General features: G+C 33.4%; 1 protein-coding gene across 1 annotated transcript in view; it reads right to left on the bottom strand.

The window, feature by feature from the left end:
* Positions 1-17,227, bottom strand: part of LRP1B (LDL receptor related protein 1B) — a gene marked incomplete at its 5' end in the record, with an annotated part of 698,113 nt that overhangs the window by 43,889 nt on the left and 636,997 nt on the right. Inside the window, 8 exons of the mRNA XM_081955361.1 lie at positions 3,321-3,562; positions 5,686-5,805; positions 6,820-6,954; positions 9,444-9,581; positions 10,793-10,915; positions 11,353-11,475; positions 13,748-13,880; positions 15,348-15,454. Of these exons, the coding sequence (XP_081811487.1) occupies positions 3,321-3,562; positions 5,686-5,805; positions 6,820-6,954; positions 9,444-9,581; positions 10,793-10,915; positions 11,353-11,475; positions 13,748-13,880; positions 15,348-15,454 (1,121 nt within the window). The remainder of the gene's footprint in view (positions 1-3,320; positions 3,563-5,685; positions 5,806-6,819; positions 6,955-9,443; positions 9,582-10,792; positions 10,916-11,352; positions 11,476-13,747; positions 13,881-15,347; positions 15,455-17,227) is intronic.

A 17,227-nucleotide genomic window follows, 5' to 3' on the forward strand; every position in this document is an offset into this window, starting at 1 on the left:
CTGGATCAGCTTGCGAATTGGGATTTGGCAGCACAATGTTGTGCCGCTTCTTCCCCTTCCTTTGCAGTTAGTTCCAGTTGGTTTTGATAGGAGGTCCAGCCCAGGCCACCCCACTTGAAATTTCAACAGTGCTAGACAAAGGGACTTACAACCAGTGCCTAACCTTCAGGTGTTGTTGAGCTCCATGGTCATGTAATTGCAATTTGGGCACTTGACAACCTGCTTGCACCAGTGATGGGTTGCCAAACACCCTGAAATCATGTGATTGCCATCTGCAATCTTTCCTTCTGGCTACCCCACAAAGTCAACAGGAAATTCAGCAGGGAACATAGCAGGCTGCAGTTGCCTGGTTGATACTTGGGAGTCGGTGAAAACAGTCCATCCTGAAATCCAAGCTTGGTTTTCTGCTTGAGTTTCAGGATGGGTCTTTTTCAGCCATTTTTGATAGCAAAAATACTGCATGGTTGATTTAGTCCCATACTGGGTTGAATCTCCTTTTTGTTGTCAATAAGGCTGGTTGAAAATGAACTCCAGTGAATCTCTCCATTAAGTAGCATTTTTTTGCTGTCAAAGAGTGGACTTTTTCACTCTGAGAACAAAAGCACTGCCTAACAGATTTATTTTGCCTTGCATTGGGCAGAGTGTCTCTCCAACAGAAGGAGGGGAAGGAAGGTCTGGCCTGGACAAAAGAAGCTTGGCTCATGCATAGAGAGGAGCTGTCTATCCCCCTTCAGCAAGCTGTTTTTTCTTTACTTTTTTCACTTTAATGGCTGTGCCTGGCAAAGCCAGGATGCAATCCTAAAATCAAATCAGAATACATGGTGACATTCTTTATAATTGCCATGACTTACAACCATGGTTTGAGCTCAATTATGGTCTTATATCAAGGATACCTATAGAGATACCCCAACTCCTGCAAAGAGTCTTCACTGTCTACAGAAATGCCAACGTGGAACAGAAGGAAGTCATCTGGGGCTTATCTGACTTAAATACTTTTAAACAGCAGAATATCTTTCTCCAGTTTTAAAATACAAATATGTACCATTCTTTATTTTTCTATTTTTAAATTTAAATGATTAGGAATACGGTATTTTTCGGAGTATGAGACGCACCCTTTTCCCTCAAAAACGACACTGAAAATCTGGGTGCATCTTATAGACTGAATACAGCATTTTTTTTGCCTCCCAAAAACCCGACCTCTTCACCAAAATAGCTGTGCAGAGCCTTTAGGAGGCTTTCAGAGTGCTCCTGGGGGGCTGGGAAGGACAGAAATGAGGGGAAAACAAGCCATGTTTTGCTCAATTGTGCCCCCCCCCAGCCCCAAGGAGCATTCTATAAAGTTCCTAAGGGCTATGCATGCCCTCTTTTTGACCAAAAGCAGGCCCGTTTTCGTGAAAAACTGGCCATTTTTTACTTGTTTTTGACCCCCACCCCCAGGAGCACTCTGCAAGCCTCCTAAAGGCTATTCATGCCCCCCCTTTTAAAGAAGAATGAGCCAATTTTCGTGAAAAACGGGCCATTTTTGGGAGGTCTACAGAGTGCAAAAACTTTTTTTTAATTTGCCTCTTCAAAATCTTGGTGCGTCTTATACTCCGAAAAGTATGGTATATGCACTGATAGACAAATAATGTATAAGAATGACTTTTGCTTCAATGTCTACCATTACTTTTTTGACTTTTGAAATTACAATTTAATTTATAAATATGCACCATAAATACAATATAGGATACATATTTCAAAACTGATGTTTTACTAGCTTCAGTTACATTCACTTAATATATTCTAGATTGCCCTAAATAGCAAACCTTATTAATTTGAACAATAATTTCTGTATGAATATTTATGAGTGTACATATGTTTACACATGTATTGTTTTTATTAATAACCATCAATAAATTAAAATAAAGTACAAAATATTTAAGCAATAAAATGTTAAATAATTATGCTATTCCAAAACATTAGTTTATTTTTAATATTATCAGAATCTATTTGAAACGAAAACAAAACAGAAAGTAAAGTGAAAAATACCAAATTTCAGAAAAATCCCTATAGGATAAAGAGAAAATAGGTTCATGCTTACCTTCTTAATTATACAAATATCTGAGAAAGTTCTGTGCGCGTGCACGCACGCGCGCGCGCACACACACACACACACACTGCATACACAGAACTTTCTCAGACAAGAACTCAGAATGCTCAAAAGATACCTACACTGTTGTGAGCATCAAAATAATTCTTCTAATATTTGAAAAAAAATGGTGCAACATAGACTAAGTGGCCTATCTACCACAGTTGTACCAATGACCCTTCCCTTAAAGGGAATGCATTCCAACAATCATTCTTTGTCATATATTCAGGACATGGATAATTGGCCAAATCAGGATATTGATAATTAGAAATAACATAATAAACCACATCAAAGTTGAGAAGTCTACTGTATTGCTTGTTGCAGCTTATATAGAAGATATTTTGATATACAAAGAAAGAAAAACATTGCTATTAAATACAGTTTTTGGCACACTCTGAGCTTGGTTGTTTGCTCTTGATTAGATAGCAATAGCAATTCCACTTTACACCCCTCTCTAAGTGTTTTACAGAGTCAGCATATTGCCCCCAACAATCTGGGTCCTCATTTTACCGACCTTGGAAGAATGGAAGGCTGAGTCAACCTTGAGTCTGTTGAGATTCGAACTGCCAAATTGCAGGCAGCCAACAGGCAGCCAAAGTAGCCTGTGGTACTGCACTCTAACCACTGCGCTACTGCAGCTCTACCTGTAGATAGGTAATGGCTTCAGCGCCACCACTGAACACCTTCATTTAGTACTGAGTGTTACCTAGTTGGGTAATGTAGTCTAGTCTGCAAGAAAACAACCAAGCTCAGAGAACATCAAGGACTCCGTAGTTCAATCCTGAGTTACATATATTCTCTTCTAATAGTATCTTTCTATTATAGCAACAAAGAAGTCTTCCCAGGATGGCACATTTTACAGATGCTAATTATATCTTTTATTTGTTCATCTATCAAATTCTAACAAGTGCAAATATTTTTTATTCTTAAAGTGACTATAATTACGAACTGGTTCACCATAAAGAAGACATTTTTTAAAAAAAATCATAGTAAAAATAAGTTCCAGGAACAAAACAACATATGCCTTTATATTTCTGTTAATATACACTGAGTTACTGTGGTTCACAAGGATAAAGAATTGGAATGCTAAGTTATCTGGAACTTTTTTTATTTATTTGGAAACTGTCACATTTAAGTGAAAAAACAATTCCAAAATAAAAACATGCAAAATATCTCAGCATTGTTGACTTACTATCACACCACTATTGCTCTGTCTTCTTTCTTCCCCATTGACCTTTTTATAGAAAATGCCTCCTGGATTAAATTGAGTACTCCAAATAATAATTTCCCCTTGATAATATAGATCCATTCCAGTTATTCTTGAGTTATGTTCAATGTGTGTAATCTGTTGATGAACATCACTGTAGTTGAATGGATATACAAAACCCAGGATATCAGTGTCATTAGAAATGTAGAGAACTTGATCTTCAGAGCCTGGAAATTATTGTAATGAAATACAAAAATAAAGTAAATTTCAACTATTAAAAAGGAGAGAAATTCATTTTTTTAATGTTGTATACTGATATGGGTTGCTTTTCTGTTGATTTCTATTGCGATCGACATCCTACTTATCTTCAAATATTTTTAAGTTTGACTGAATTCAAGTTCAAAGAGTTAAGTAACGTGTGAAAGGAAGACTTAGGATAATTTCTTATTTAACAGAATTTACTTAACTAACATATACATTGCTATTCTCATTTAAATAATAATATTATACTGCAATACATTATTTCCCTCTGTTTTAAATTATTCGTTCCTCTACCTGTTTTTGAAAGTACAGGACAAAGTTTCATTATTTTTCCTATTTTCAAATTTTCTTGAAATATTAGACTTATTATTAAAGTAGAAAGCCTTTGGTCTTGGTTCTTACAGCAAGTTTTGATATAGAAAGTTGTCTTGGCATGAGGTCTATAGGACTGCCTCTTGTCATTTATGCTTTTTGGCTAAATACAAAGCTATTTTATGATATTACTGGGAATTCTGAATGGAATTCAGGAATTTTATTTCACTCTATAATAGGAAGTTTGTTATTAAATTGATTAACTTGGATAATAGTCAATAAATTGAAGCTCAGCTAGTAAGCTTATGAATTTAAATGTTGTTGCTTCTTTGAGAGACAGACAATATACTGTTATCCATGCTTTGATAATTTCTGGTAACCATGTAATCAAAGTTTTCTTTGGAAATTTTCAGGAAACATAAATGAATAAAATTATAGTTATCAGGGCACCATATTTGCATCATTTTTTGCAAATTTAAAAGGAATTTTTAGATTTTTTTCTATATTTTTGAATAAATTATACGTATTAGTGTTCATTTTCAAATAGGACTACATCTTTCATTCTTCACTTCTTTTCAGAGAAGCATCTAGAAGAAAACAGTTTAATTTCAGATGACCTGCAAGGTTTTCCTAAGATGTTCATTTGATGCCAACATTTTTTTTTTCATATACCAGTCATTATATGTTACTTTTAGGCATATTTTTTAAAAGGTCAGTAGCTTTAAGTAAATAGCTGCTTGTTTTGTACCTTAAAGTTCCACTATTTCATTTGTATAAATTGCTGTGGAATATTTCATGATGAAAGGTGCTGCAAAATATTTTAAGAATAAATAATGGAAAGTACATGGAGGTTGTATAGTTTTATTCTATAAAATTGCAAGTCTTATGTGTAAACATTAGTAATCCAATGAAGTTTCCATTACCATCTAAATCTATGTGAAAGCAGAAATAAAAGGAAACTTGTTGATTCCTCACCAGGGGATATATTTGAGTGATTTTAAAGAATTTCAGTAATATTAGCAATATTTCAAATAGGCTTTATATGTCTCTGGAATCAGATATTAATGTATTTAAGGAAAGGATTGGGATTCTGATTTACTGTTCTGAGAAATGGCTATTTCTATTCACAGAAAATAGTCTAATATAATCGATGGAGACTCCCACTGACAGAGAAGGTAAGACAATTTTCCAAGCAGATCATATGGTATGAATTAAGAACTAAAAACAAATTACTTTTTAATTTATTGCTTTCAATAATGAAATGAATGTAATAAATACAAGATTTAATGTACATTAACAAAAATCAGATGCATGAACAATTATTCCCCTTAAAACAGAAACAGCATAATTACATTATATGTCTTTAAGGCTTGTACTCGCAAATAGAAACCTGAGGAAAAACTTTCTGTGTGCTTCTCTTTTGAGCAGAAGATGCACAGTGCATACTGATAAAATTTCATAATGCTTCATTTCCCCTCCTCAGTACCAGACAAGTATACTATGCAGTGAAACAAGGCATTAGCATGGTCTAAAAATGGTAGATCTGTTCATATTTTCCATCATATGCAGGATTGTGAAAAATTTCAAATCAGATTATAAATGAAATGGCTTGTAATCAAAATTACTATATTGCGTTGTGTCCAATCAAGGGGTAGGGACAGAAGAAAAAAAATACTTTTTCATTGTGTCCTGTTGTATCTTATTTACAGTACCATTGTGCATGAAAGGCTCATGACTGCCATGTGCACCAGCATCATGAATTATTTTGTCAGCTTACCTTTTGCAATGCAGCTACTGTTTCTCTCTTTATAGTTCTTTTCACAAGTACATTTATACGATCCTTTTACGTTGATACAGAGCTGGGAGCAGATGCCAAATATTAGACATTCATTGATATCTAGAAAAGAAAATTATTTATGATTTATTTCAAGTCACATGCAAGCTGTTGCAAAAAGATGGGTCAGATGGAAACCAATTTAACATTGTTCAACACAATTCGTAAACAATATTTTAATAGTATAAATCAGTAATAGAACAAGTACATCCAAAGAACCATTTCTGTAAAGCAGTTTTAAACATTGAAGTCCTGACCTAAATTTTGGGGAAGGCTATGGCCCTGGAGCTGTTCACTTCTAGAATGCAGTCCTTTTCATATATTACAAAGCCTAGGATGCCCTCTATCTAATATAAACTGTGGAAGCCTGGGGTAAAGTGTCATAGCCACAGGTATCCATAGGAACCAATGCATTTTTCAAAATGCTGAAAACAGTGTTGCATGTCATGATGCAAGCTCCATAGGTTTTCTACATTTTGCCTGTGTGACAGCATACACCACTGGTACTGCTTTTCCCCCTTTTAATACTCCATTTATGTGAAATGAATCCAAAGAACTCACAACATTTTCATACTTCAAAGTACAGTACATATCAAAAAGAGCAGTGTATATTTGGAAAAAACAGTTCTCCTTTTCCCAGACTTCTATGATTTAAGGAGCTATTGCATTATAATTAATAAAACTCTTAAAGCAGCCATACTTTTATTCAGAGTCCTATTTCTACTGATTTAAGAGGAACATTATTCCAAAATGTAAAAATATACATCATTATAATGAAGTAATATTAAATAATATTTAAATAGAATATATATTTAAATATGTCTCCAGGTTTTTCCTTAAATGAAGAAATAACCAAACCAAGTAAATTCTTAGTTTTACTGCTATTTAAAAAATGTTCATTATGTTTTGACTCCTTAACTTTCAGATTTTTTTTAAAAAAGAAAAGGATGCTTCCAATTGCCACAAATTAAATGACTTCTTTTATACTTTAACAATTATTAAAATCAAACTTCTAACCTCACCAAGTAATATCATGAAACATTTTTTGAATGGTTCAAAGCAGTGCTTCAGAAATACCTTCACATTGCCAGTTTCTCCTGTTCCTCTGAAATCCAGGCTTACATTGGCAGAAAATTGATGTTTTGGTTTTATTACAATATGCATCATCACCACAAGGATTCACATTATTTTCACAGTTGTGTTCAGTCAAACCTAAGAACAAAAATAAATATAAACGTTTGCAAAATAAAATTATTTAACATTTTTATCCTAACTATGCACAATCATAATTCTTTCTGCAAGCAAAATTTACACAAAGACATAATATTTCAAATTTGTTTTTCACAGAAGCTTTTTTTTTCCCTTAAGAAAAAAAACAGAGTATCACAGAAGTTATTTTTCACTGAAACAAGCTTGGAAATATTTCAGGTCTAACTCCATTTGTATGTTTCAACAGTTTGGAAAATCAACATGTATCATGAATCTCCTCCCAATTATTCCAAATTCATCTTAGAAATTTCTGAATGACTCATTGAATGCAACATGTTAAGTCGGTAAACATAGGTGATGGTGCAGTACTTTAACCTCAATTTGTAACAATAGCTTCTAAAAGATTAGCCCATTTTCACCATGATCCATTATCCCGTCCATATATAGACTAATGCCTAATTTATGATTAAGTAATTATCACTATTTCAGGTAAACAAGAAGGTGCTCCTGCAGTATCCCTACTGTTCCTGTTTTGTTTTTCAGCTCTCTGGGGGGAATTGGTTGATAAAACAAAGAAGCTGGGAAAGGATTAATCTTCTCTCAGTTTCTATTCACTGGCTCCAGTCCTCAGGTTTTTGAGTTTCTAAACAAAAACAGCAAAGGTTGTTTGGGGGTTCTGGGTAAAAGGAAATCAGTCTTTCAAAATAGGGGTGTTTGTGATTTCATTGCCTCTGGAAAGGACTTTACTGGATGAATTTCTTAACTATGTCTGACATTAAATCTGTTAAACTGGGATAGAGAGTAAAGAAGATGACCTCAATGGAGATATGCCAGAATTTACCTAAAAGACTGCTGTTAATCTAATAACCTTTTTTCTTATCCTTTCTACATTTTTCAAAATGTGTAAGAGTTAGTGTTTTGGTTTTTTAAGTTTTTTAAAATGTGTATCTCTCTGTGTGTGCATTTCTATAGATATGATTAGAAATAATTAAAATAAATTAAGAGAGGAGTACATGGAATATCTACAAGGAATCTAGTTTTAAATATGATTCAGCCCAAATTTGTATGTGAAGACCTGAGTACAAATCCAAAGAGGTCTGAACCAAAATAAATTGGATATTGGAAATAAACTCTAAAAATTCAAACATACACATTTTTATTAGATGGTTGGACTTTCCATGTATCAGATGGAATAATTTAAATTTAATATAATAATTTCTGTCTCACCTATATATCAAAGTGTCTAAAACATATATAGGAGATTCCAGCAAAATCTCTAGTATAATGTCTTTGCATGTTTTATTGGAACCTTAAACAGAGATCAACTCTGAACATAAATTAGTTAATTGAAATGCCTAGAGCAACTTGAGCAGTTTTTCCTGGAGAATATCAGCAGCTTCTTTTTCCTGTTTCTCTATTATCAGGATCCTATTATTTCTTCCTCCCCCATTAATTCTTATCAGGGTAAAGAGAACAAAATATCTAGGAAATAAGTCATTGGTGATAGTTGGTGGTAGTTCCTTATTTCCTACCATATTTTATTTTTTAAAAAAAGTATGATGAATTTTTTAAAATATATTGAGGTGACAATTTGGAAACATTCCCATAGACATTTGAGAAAGTTAATGATCTCTAAAAGTTCTATCATCCCTTTTTTCATTCATTCTTGTTGGGGAGAATACCCAAAGAAGCTACAATTATATTACTTTTTATTATAGCCTAGGAAAACTATCTTCTCGAATCATAAATAAATTCAAATTGAATAGTATTTCTCACTAGTCTTATATTTTAATTAAATAATACCCTGTTCAATTGCTGATCCCAATACTCTGCTCTATTTCACGGTCTTCATTTTCTTCTCCCTTTAAGGATTAACATTCTCTTTTGTCCCTTTTTCTTACCATTTTTCTCCATGTGACTACATGATTAGTGTATTTTTTCATTTTTTAGTGTTCAGGACTGAAGTAATAAAAAGTTTAAATAAAAAAGGCTCTTTTATATGCATTGAAAACTATTTCCGTCCTCTTGGTTCAAGAAATAGAGGACATTTGAGGCAAATGTTTGTAATGTACTGCATTCAGGTATTATAAACTATATAAATATTAATAGACAATTGTGACTTTTTAGCACAATATCATTTTTTTCAACTTCAAAGGAAGGTGTGAAAAATCCATTATACAACTAACACTGCAAGATGGAAACCGTGCCAAATGCAACAAAATAACTGTTTACATTATTGAAAGAGGACAAACAATGAGGTATCTAACATAATGATTGAAGCATTTTGATTCTGTAAACGAATCGATCCCATGAACATATATGTAAAATACCAGTAACTATAATATGGATTCCACTGGTCAGGTCTATCATAAAATAACTGTTGATAATTTTTATATTGTTGATATTAAGATCAATTAGATTATGCAGATTCTGTTCTGTATTTTTTTCTGTCCTTGAGCATGGAAATTTGGCCATCCCTTAATCAAACTTACTTGTTTTACAGCCTTGTTCATCTGAACCATCTCCACAGTCATCAAACTGATCACATTCTAGTGCCATAGGTATGCACTTCTTATTATTACAAGCAAACTCATCCTTTTTACAAGGTCTGGCTTTATATGTAGTTTTGTCTGCAAAAAGATACACAGGGGTAGTCAATTATTTTGAGCCTTTGATATTATTCATAAAATAAATGCAAACGGCTTTACAGAATGCTGATTCCTGGACGTAGGTGCCTGCCCTGTCAAAAGCATAAAATAATAAATATTTTTCTATTGCTTTTGGGGCAGAGAATATGAGACCCCAAATCTCAATATTGCAATTGCTTGAAGGAGAAATACATGACTCACAGAGTGATGTCTGCTCTATTCATAAATTCAAGACAGTAACAAATCAACACAGGCTGAATACACATTGAGGGGTAGAGAGCAGGATCACATTTATAGTTGCTTTTCACATACTGTAAAGGCAATGCCTATCTGAAGTGGAGTTCTGACACCATGTCAGCCTAAAGCAACTGAATGTCAAATGAAAGAGATGTTTAAAAAAAAGGAGGAGGAATGTGTTTTCTTTATCATGGAGAAAAATTACCTACCTGGCCACTAGGAACTGAAAACAACTTAATGACACATAATCAATGAAACAAAGTTATTTCTAACCTCTTGACATGCAGAAAAAGAATAAGTTTGAGATGGCTAGACATATGAATGTCCATGGGGGATGAATTAGAAAATGTGCTGTTGACATCATCAGGCAAATGTCAGAATTTACCTACTTACTGTTGACATCAGTATGTTCTTACGCAATAGCAACATTTACCCGATGGCATCATGATGTCTGTTTAGTCATTTTGGAGCTATTGAGATCTGCTGGTCAAACTGATTTTATACAATGTTTCACTGGCCTCAACATGACCAATAGATAAGTCTGTATCTTCTATAATGAATAGTTAGGAGTTCACGGTATTGAGCAAAAGCTTTCAATCCAACATTAACATTAATGCTAATCAATAAAGAAAAATCTTTCCACAAAATTAAGCAAGCTCAGAAGCACAATATTGAACTGATACCCAAGTTTCTGAAGAGCCATTTGGATACCACTTACTGCTGAGAATACCAATATGATTCTATACTAGAAATACAAATGACCACTATTACTCTACACCTACAGTATGATGAATTTATTACAATTATTGTACCACCATTAGGCTGGAATAAATTCTGCCCCACAAGCCACCTTTAGACATCTGTGAGTTATAGTCTTAGTTATTAAGACAAGCAAAGACCCCCCCCCCCAAAAAAAGACTGTTTCTTTCTTGTTTGTAAAACTAAGATTTATTTACCACAGTGATCTTCATCTGAATCATCACCACAGTCATCAATCCCATTACATATTTGCTCATGTCTCAAACAAACGTGATTATTTCTGCATCGGTATGGCCTGGTTGAAGGGCACGGAAAATTTACTGTGAAAAAATCCAAAGTGTGTATTATTTGGTTCTGCAGAGAATATGTCTTTTACATATTTATTTGCTTTCATCAAACAGGGAAAATGAAATTATACTGTTAGGTATACTTCTCCTTAATATCACTTTTAATTGAATGTAAATAATTTCTACTAGATAAGAGAAAATATGCTGGAAAGCTTTCAATTATGTTCCTCATGAGTCATAAAGAGAAACTTTCTGAACATATTGAGGATCTTCACAAAATGTTACCTGCTTCAAATATAATGCATACAACATGTACATAATCTCCAGACATAAATTTTCTTCTCATACAAATCAAAGACAAAAGAAAACAAGAGCAGCACTGAAGAAGAAGAAAAAGAGCTACAGAGACTTTGTCATTAATTGAATATATCATTGCTAATGCTTTTGTGGGCTGTAGTCCACAAACTTACAACATATTTCTGGAAATTCATCTGAGTTATCTCCACAATCATCTTCTCCATCACAAACCCAAAAATAGAGTTTACAGAGTGAATTGTTGCAAAGGAATTCATCAGCTCTACATATGTTCCTCCCTAAAAATACAAAATAGTAAAACTAAAATATGTACATCTTATAAATATTTATTTTTAAGTTTATATACGTTGGGATATCACAATATGCCACGTAGATTTCCATGATTTTATATCTTGCCTCAAATAACTGCTAGAGAGAAAATTTAAGACTGATAATGAAGAATAGTAGTAGACTCTGCTCCAGTGGAAAACAGATGTTTATGGGAAAATAAGAAGCTAACAATCAGGACACGTATGCTCATGTACTCTTTCAACTGAATTCACCAGCAACTAATATCAAACAGTCTTTTATCCCTGCAGCCTGAATACTTCCAATTTTTTTCTAATAATAGAGAAAATTGTTTTGAGAACTTTCATTGGGAAAATAATACTGGGACAGACAGGTCAATCCTTCCTCCACCATGACATAGAGGTTCTTTCTATTATCAGAAAATAGATATTTATTAAATTTGATGAATCTATAAATTTGATTGTGCATTCCAAAACTCTTAGCTATCTACGCTCTCCTAAAACAAGATATCTTATCTATTTCCTTTTTACCTTTTCATTGCCATCTGCTATAAGCAATATAAATTTTATATGACTTGACATGAAAGGAAATTTGATCAAAGTAAAATTTAGCTGTTTTTCTCCCTAAACCTCCTGATACAACTAACTTCTTGTAGATATGTAAATTTACCAAGAAAACATTGCTAAGGGGGAAAATATAATCAAATACATGAAATTAGTCATTGATCCACAGTTGCTGTCAGCATGCTGCTAGTGGTTGTAGTTGAATTGTAAAACTTGGTGCATTTTTTTTAAGTCTCACAAATATAGACACTGACCTTATTGCATTTTAAAACACATTTTGAATTAAAAGAAACCAGAATAACATTTATTTGTTCACTGCTCCCAAATTCTTGCCTAATTTCTTGCAGTGGAAGTAATTACCATTAAAAGAAATAAAGTTAGGAAATGGCAAGCATTCCTATAATAGATACTAGAAGGTAAGCTATTGGGCAGATAATACACATTAAGAACAATTCTTTGCCTGTTTCTACTTTAAACAATATCTTTTTTCTTAAAAGTTACAACTACCAAGGATCCTTTAAATCAGTGGCCCCCAACCTTTTGAGCACCAAGGACCAGTTCTGTGGAGAAAAGTTTTTTCATGGATTGGACGGGGCTTAGTTTAGCATATTACTTGCATCCCAAGAACGGGGCTTCATTTGTTTGTGTGGACTAGTTTTTGGCATGCTGCGGACCAGTGCCAGTCCACAGATCAGGTGTTGGGAACCCCTGCTCTAAATATATAAGGGTTAATAAATAGAAGGCATCATATGATCTGTACTTATGAATTATTGTTAAGCAATGGGTTGTAGCCAAGCTAACATTTATTAGCAAAACTGCAACTGCAAAGTGAGTCCTTTTCTTCTTACCTTCCCTTTCTATTATACCTCTATCTTCTGCAAAAAAAAACCCAACAACAACAACATCAAAGCAGAAGTTTCCATTTTTTTTATTTATGCAATTCAGGCATAATTGAAGGTTTAGCAAGGTGGTACACATCTCTTCCTTTGAAGATGTTGATGGCATAGAACTAAATAACAGGGGTTATTTAATTTATCTCATCTTTATTAGTTTTATAAGTAACTCAATATATCCAACACATCTTCTTCCTCCTATTCTTCCTATAATAATAACTTTGTGAGGTGGGTTTGGGCTGAGAGAAAGTGACTGGCCCAAAGTCTCCCAGTCAGCTTTTATGTCTAATGCGGGACTAGAACTCATAGTTTCCTCGTTTCTAACCCAGTGCCTTAACCACTTGACCAAATTGGCTCTCCATACATTAAAAAGTAGTGGGCAGAGTTTCATGAAATTACCAATGTTTTATTATTTACAGCCCCATGCTAATACATGTTAATGTTCCATTGCAAAATTCTACAACATTTTGAACAAAACTATTGAAATGTAGAAGATTATCTATTTAACTTAGTAGAATAGCTGATCTGTATAGACTTGCAAAAGAACATATGTTTTATCCTGACAGAATAATGTAATGTAATGCTTAATATGTTGGATTTGGGCTAGAGAAAAACAAGTGTATCAGCAGCTATAGAAAATTTTGCCGGGTAGCTTTATGCCAGTTACTTTTTCACAGAGTTGTAGGAGAAAAAAATGATGGGAAATCCCCATCTAACCTGGGTTAGACAAAAGATGAGATACACATTCAGCAAATAACTAACTATAAATATAGCCGTGAAAAGAGAAGAGGGGGGGGGAACCTTACCTCTGTCACAATTTACTTCATCACTGTTATCCACACAATCTTGAATTCCATCACAAAGCCATCTGATAGGTATACAGGATGCTTTATTTTTACATTGAAATTGGTCTTCTTTACATTCTGTTATACAGTGCATCTGTGTAAACATATATTCATATATAGCAGTGATTATTACCAATCAAGTAACAGAAGTATAACTGGAGCAAACAGAATTCAGCAAAACAAATTTAATAATTTAATCATTGGTATTTTTATTGATAAGACGTCATCACATTCACAATTTTTAACTGGAAATAATAATCAATTTTCAAAAGCTCCTTGGAAATAAACATACCTTATTCTTTTCCTTTCATCCACATCTCCATATACTCTTAATAAATACATTTTGAAGGTTTGGTATCTTTAAGGAAAATCCAGGGGATTATAATTAAACTTACCATATTTTTCGGAGTATAAAATGCATCTCCCCCCCCCTAAAAGAGGGTAAAATTTGGGTGGGTCTTATACACCCAATATAGCTCCACCCACCCACCTGCTCCCACCCTTTGGCCTCTGCCTCCCAGCAATTTACCTCCTTGCAGCAAATGGAGAAAATGGGTCTTGCGGAGGGGGCAATAGGCTATGGCAATCCCTGCAGCCTGAAACAGCTGATCATCGGGAGCCCCATGCTTAAACTGAAATTGAAAGTGAAACCTGTGTTTGCTGCAACAAGGAAAATTGCTGGGTGGCAGAGGCAGATTTTTTTTAAAAAAATTAATCAGGCTAAATGGAAACAGGCTGTTTGCTGCAAGGAGGTAAGTCAATAACTATAAATGCCTATAGAATGTTCAAATTATTAGACTTTATTTTTTAAAGACTGCTTTATTATTGTTCTAGACAACTTAACAAAATGAAGAAGCTTTTTAAAATAAATGTTTTATCTGACGAGGCCCAGTGCTATTGTATCTTCTTTTAAACAGCAGAGAATAATGTATGTTTTCAGAAAGCCACATCAATTTTAACAGCATCTGTACAAGTATAGTCTGAAATGTAACACCACAAACAGTGTATATATTCTATACTGTTTGCTGTTTGGGGCAAGGAGGCAAGTTTTTCCCTCCCCAAAAGGTGGGTGCATCTTATACTTCAGAGCATCTTATACTCCAAAAATATATATATGGTATATAGTGGTGCAATTCTCCTGCACCTCTGAGATAATGCCCACTAATTCTTATTCACAAAACAATCAGCCACACAGTTCTAAAAACTGTTCTTTATTTATTTATTAATGCATTATTTTGGGGAAACAAAATCATAACTGAAAACAACAATGAAAAATGAAATTATTTCAGTATAAAGATTTTTTTAAAAAGTAATAAAAACAAGAAAGGATTTATATACAGTTATAATAAAAATTAAATTTGCAACCCAGCCAACTAATTTTTATTGTAAACATTAATACTCATTAGTTTACTAACTGCAGAATTTTACTAACTATTGAATTTATGTTTTCTGGATAAATAGCTGAATCAACAGTTATTCTACAGGATTGTTTTTTTTTAATTCAAGTTTATAAACTTGTAAAAGAAAGCATTAGATCAGATTAAAATATTTAATGTCTTACTTCATCGGAACCATCAGGACAATCATATTCTCCATTGCATCTGAAAGATGCTGAGATACAGCCTCCATTGGCACAGACATATTCACTTGAAGAGCAGGTTGGAGATTCTTTTTAAGACATAAGATTGAGAACAGGCAGATGAAATAACATAATTTCATATAATAGATACCATATTTGGGTTTACTTTATCTTCAAAAACCTAGAATGCAATGGACCTTGACGTACAGAATGTGGTGAAGAATTTGGGTGAGTGATAATATGTTTATCTTTGTCCTCATACCATCACTCAACACTTTAACAATAGAATGGTAAAAATGTAGTCACAAATACTATTTGTGAATTATTTCTGTCATTGTGTACATTTGTAAGTGGTTTTAGGGCAATCAATGCTTCAGAAGACATCAAATTTATATCATTTTATACAGATTTATTTAACTTTGAAAACTGCATTCAGTGCAAATCTCATTCTTTGAACACTGAAGAAAGATAAAGCATATTGCTCAGATAGTATGTTGAACTGTTTTCATCTGTGGTCAATACATTATTATAATACTTTTTCTTCAAATTATTGTCTTGCATAATTATTGAACTTCTTAATTCCAAGTTGGCTTACCCCTTTGCACAAGCTTACTGACATGATGGGAAAGGTAGCCCAATGTATCAGAAAATCACTAGGTTAGGGAAGTATACTATAGAATCATCAAAAGTATATGAATTGCTAGTGTTTTTAAGATTTGTCAGTAACAATTTAAAAAGTAATTACAGGTCAGTTCATGTTTCAACACAACACATTTCTCTTCTCCTGAATGGAATAATATCCAAAACCCAACACTCTAATTTTAAAAAAAAACACTCAAAAGAGTATTAATTTTGAGGTCCCAAAATATATTGTACCTATTTTGATTTCCAAAAACTAATGCTACAATTCTATGAGAGCGTATTGTGCCATGTTTCCATATTAAGGCTGTATTTTATACAAAAACAATTTCTGAGAACTTTAGAACTCACACAGCTTCACATGCAAGATTTTAACTCACTAAAGTTAATGCAACACTTAAAGCAGTTATACTATTTTTTTTTTATTTTCACATGGAAATCTGAAAAAAAAATGGTCAAACTGCTTTCATGAGTAGAAGAATCATTGGAAGCTGAGCTGAATTCAAGAAAGACCTCAGCTTTTAATATATTTAATTTTTCCAGTGTTCTTGACTACTTCTTTGTCTTGGTCCACCGACTTTTAAGAAGGAATTAAAAGAAAAGTGTGATCCCCACCCTAGAAAAAGTTGTGCATTTATATGCACAAAAAGAAAATTATCATTTTTGGTAACTGTGGCTGTCTCAAAAATATTCAGCACATGATGAGAATACTTGGTTCTGTTATGATTAGGCAGGATGATCTGTGAAAGATCAAATAGACATGGCAGTCATATATATGTATATAGTCATATGCATGTAAGAAATATATTGATAAGGATCTCTGGTATAATTTTAAAAGTGCTCATGACAGAATAAACTGCAACATTAAGATGAAATTATGAAGAAAACATACATGGTATTATAGTAGTCCAGGTACCAAACTAGCACTAGATAAACTTAGATTCCCTATCAGCAATGGAGGCTTACACTTTCTTAATCCAAACTTCTTCATTTTTTTGTGACCATGGATAAATACTGGAAGAATGGGATATAAATCCAGCAAACAATTAAGTGACTAAAATTGCAATCATGAGGACTATATATGCCACCCAAATTATACAGGGATGCCCCAGTTGAGAAGGGCAGCACTGCCCAGTGTAGCACTACCAGCAGCAAAATTTCCAAGGGCTTTGCTTGCAATGGCATACATATCAAAAGAAGTGATGCAGTATTTTTTTTTAAAT

Source organism: Natrix helvetica, assembly GCF_964273705.1.
Source record: "Natrix helvetica genome assembly, chromosome: 1".
In the NCBI taxonomy this organism is placed as follows: Eukaryota; Metazoa; Chordata; class Lepidosauria; order Squamata; family Natricidae; genus Natrix; species Natrix helvetica.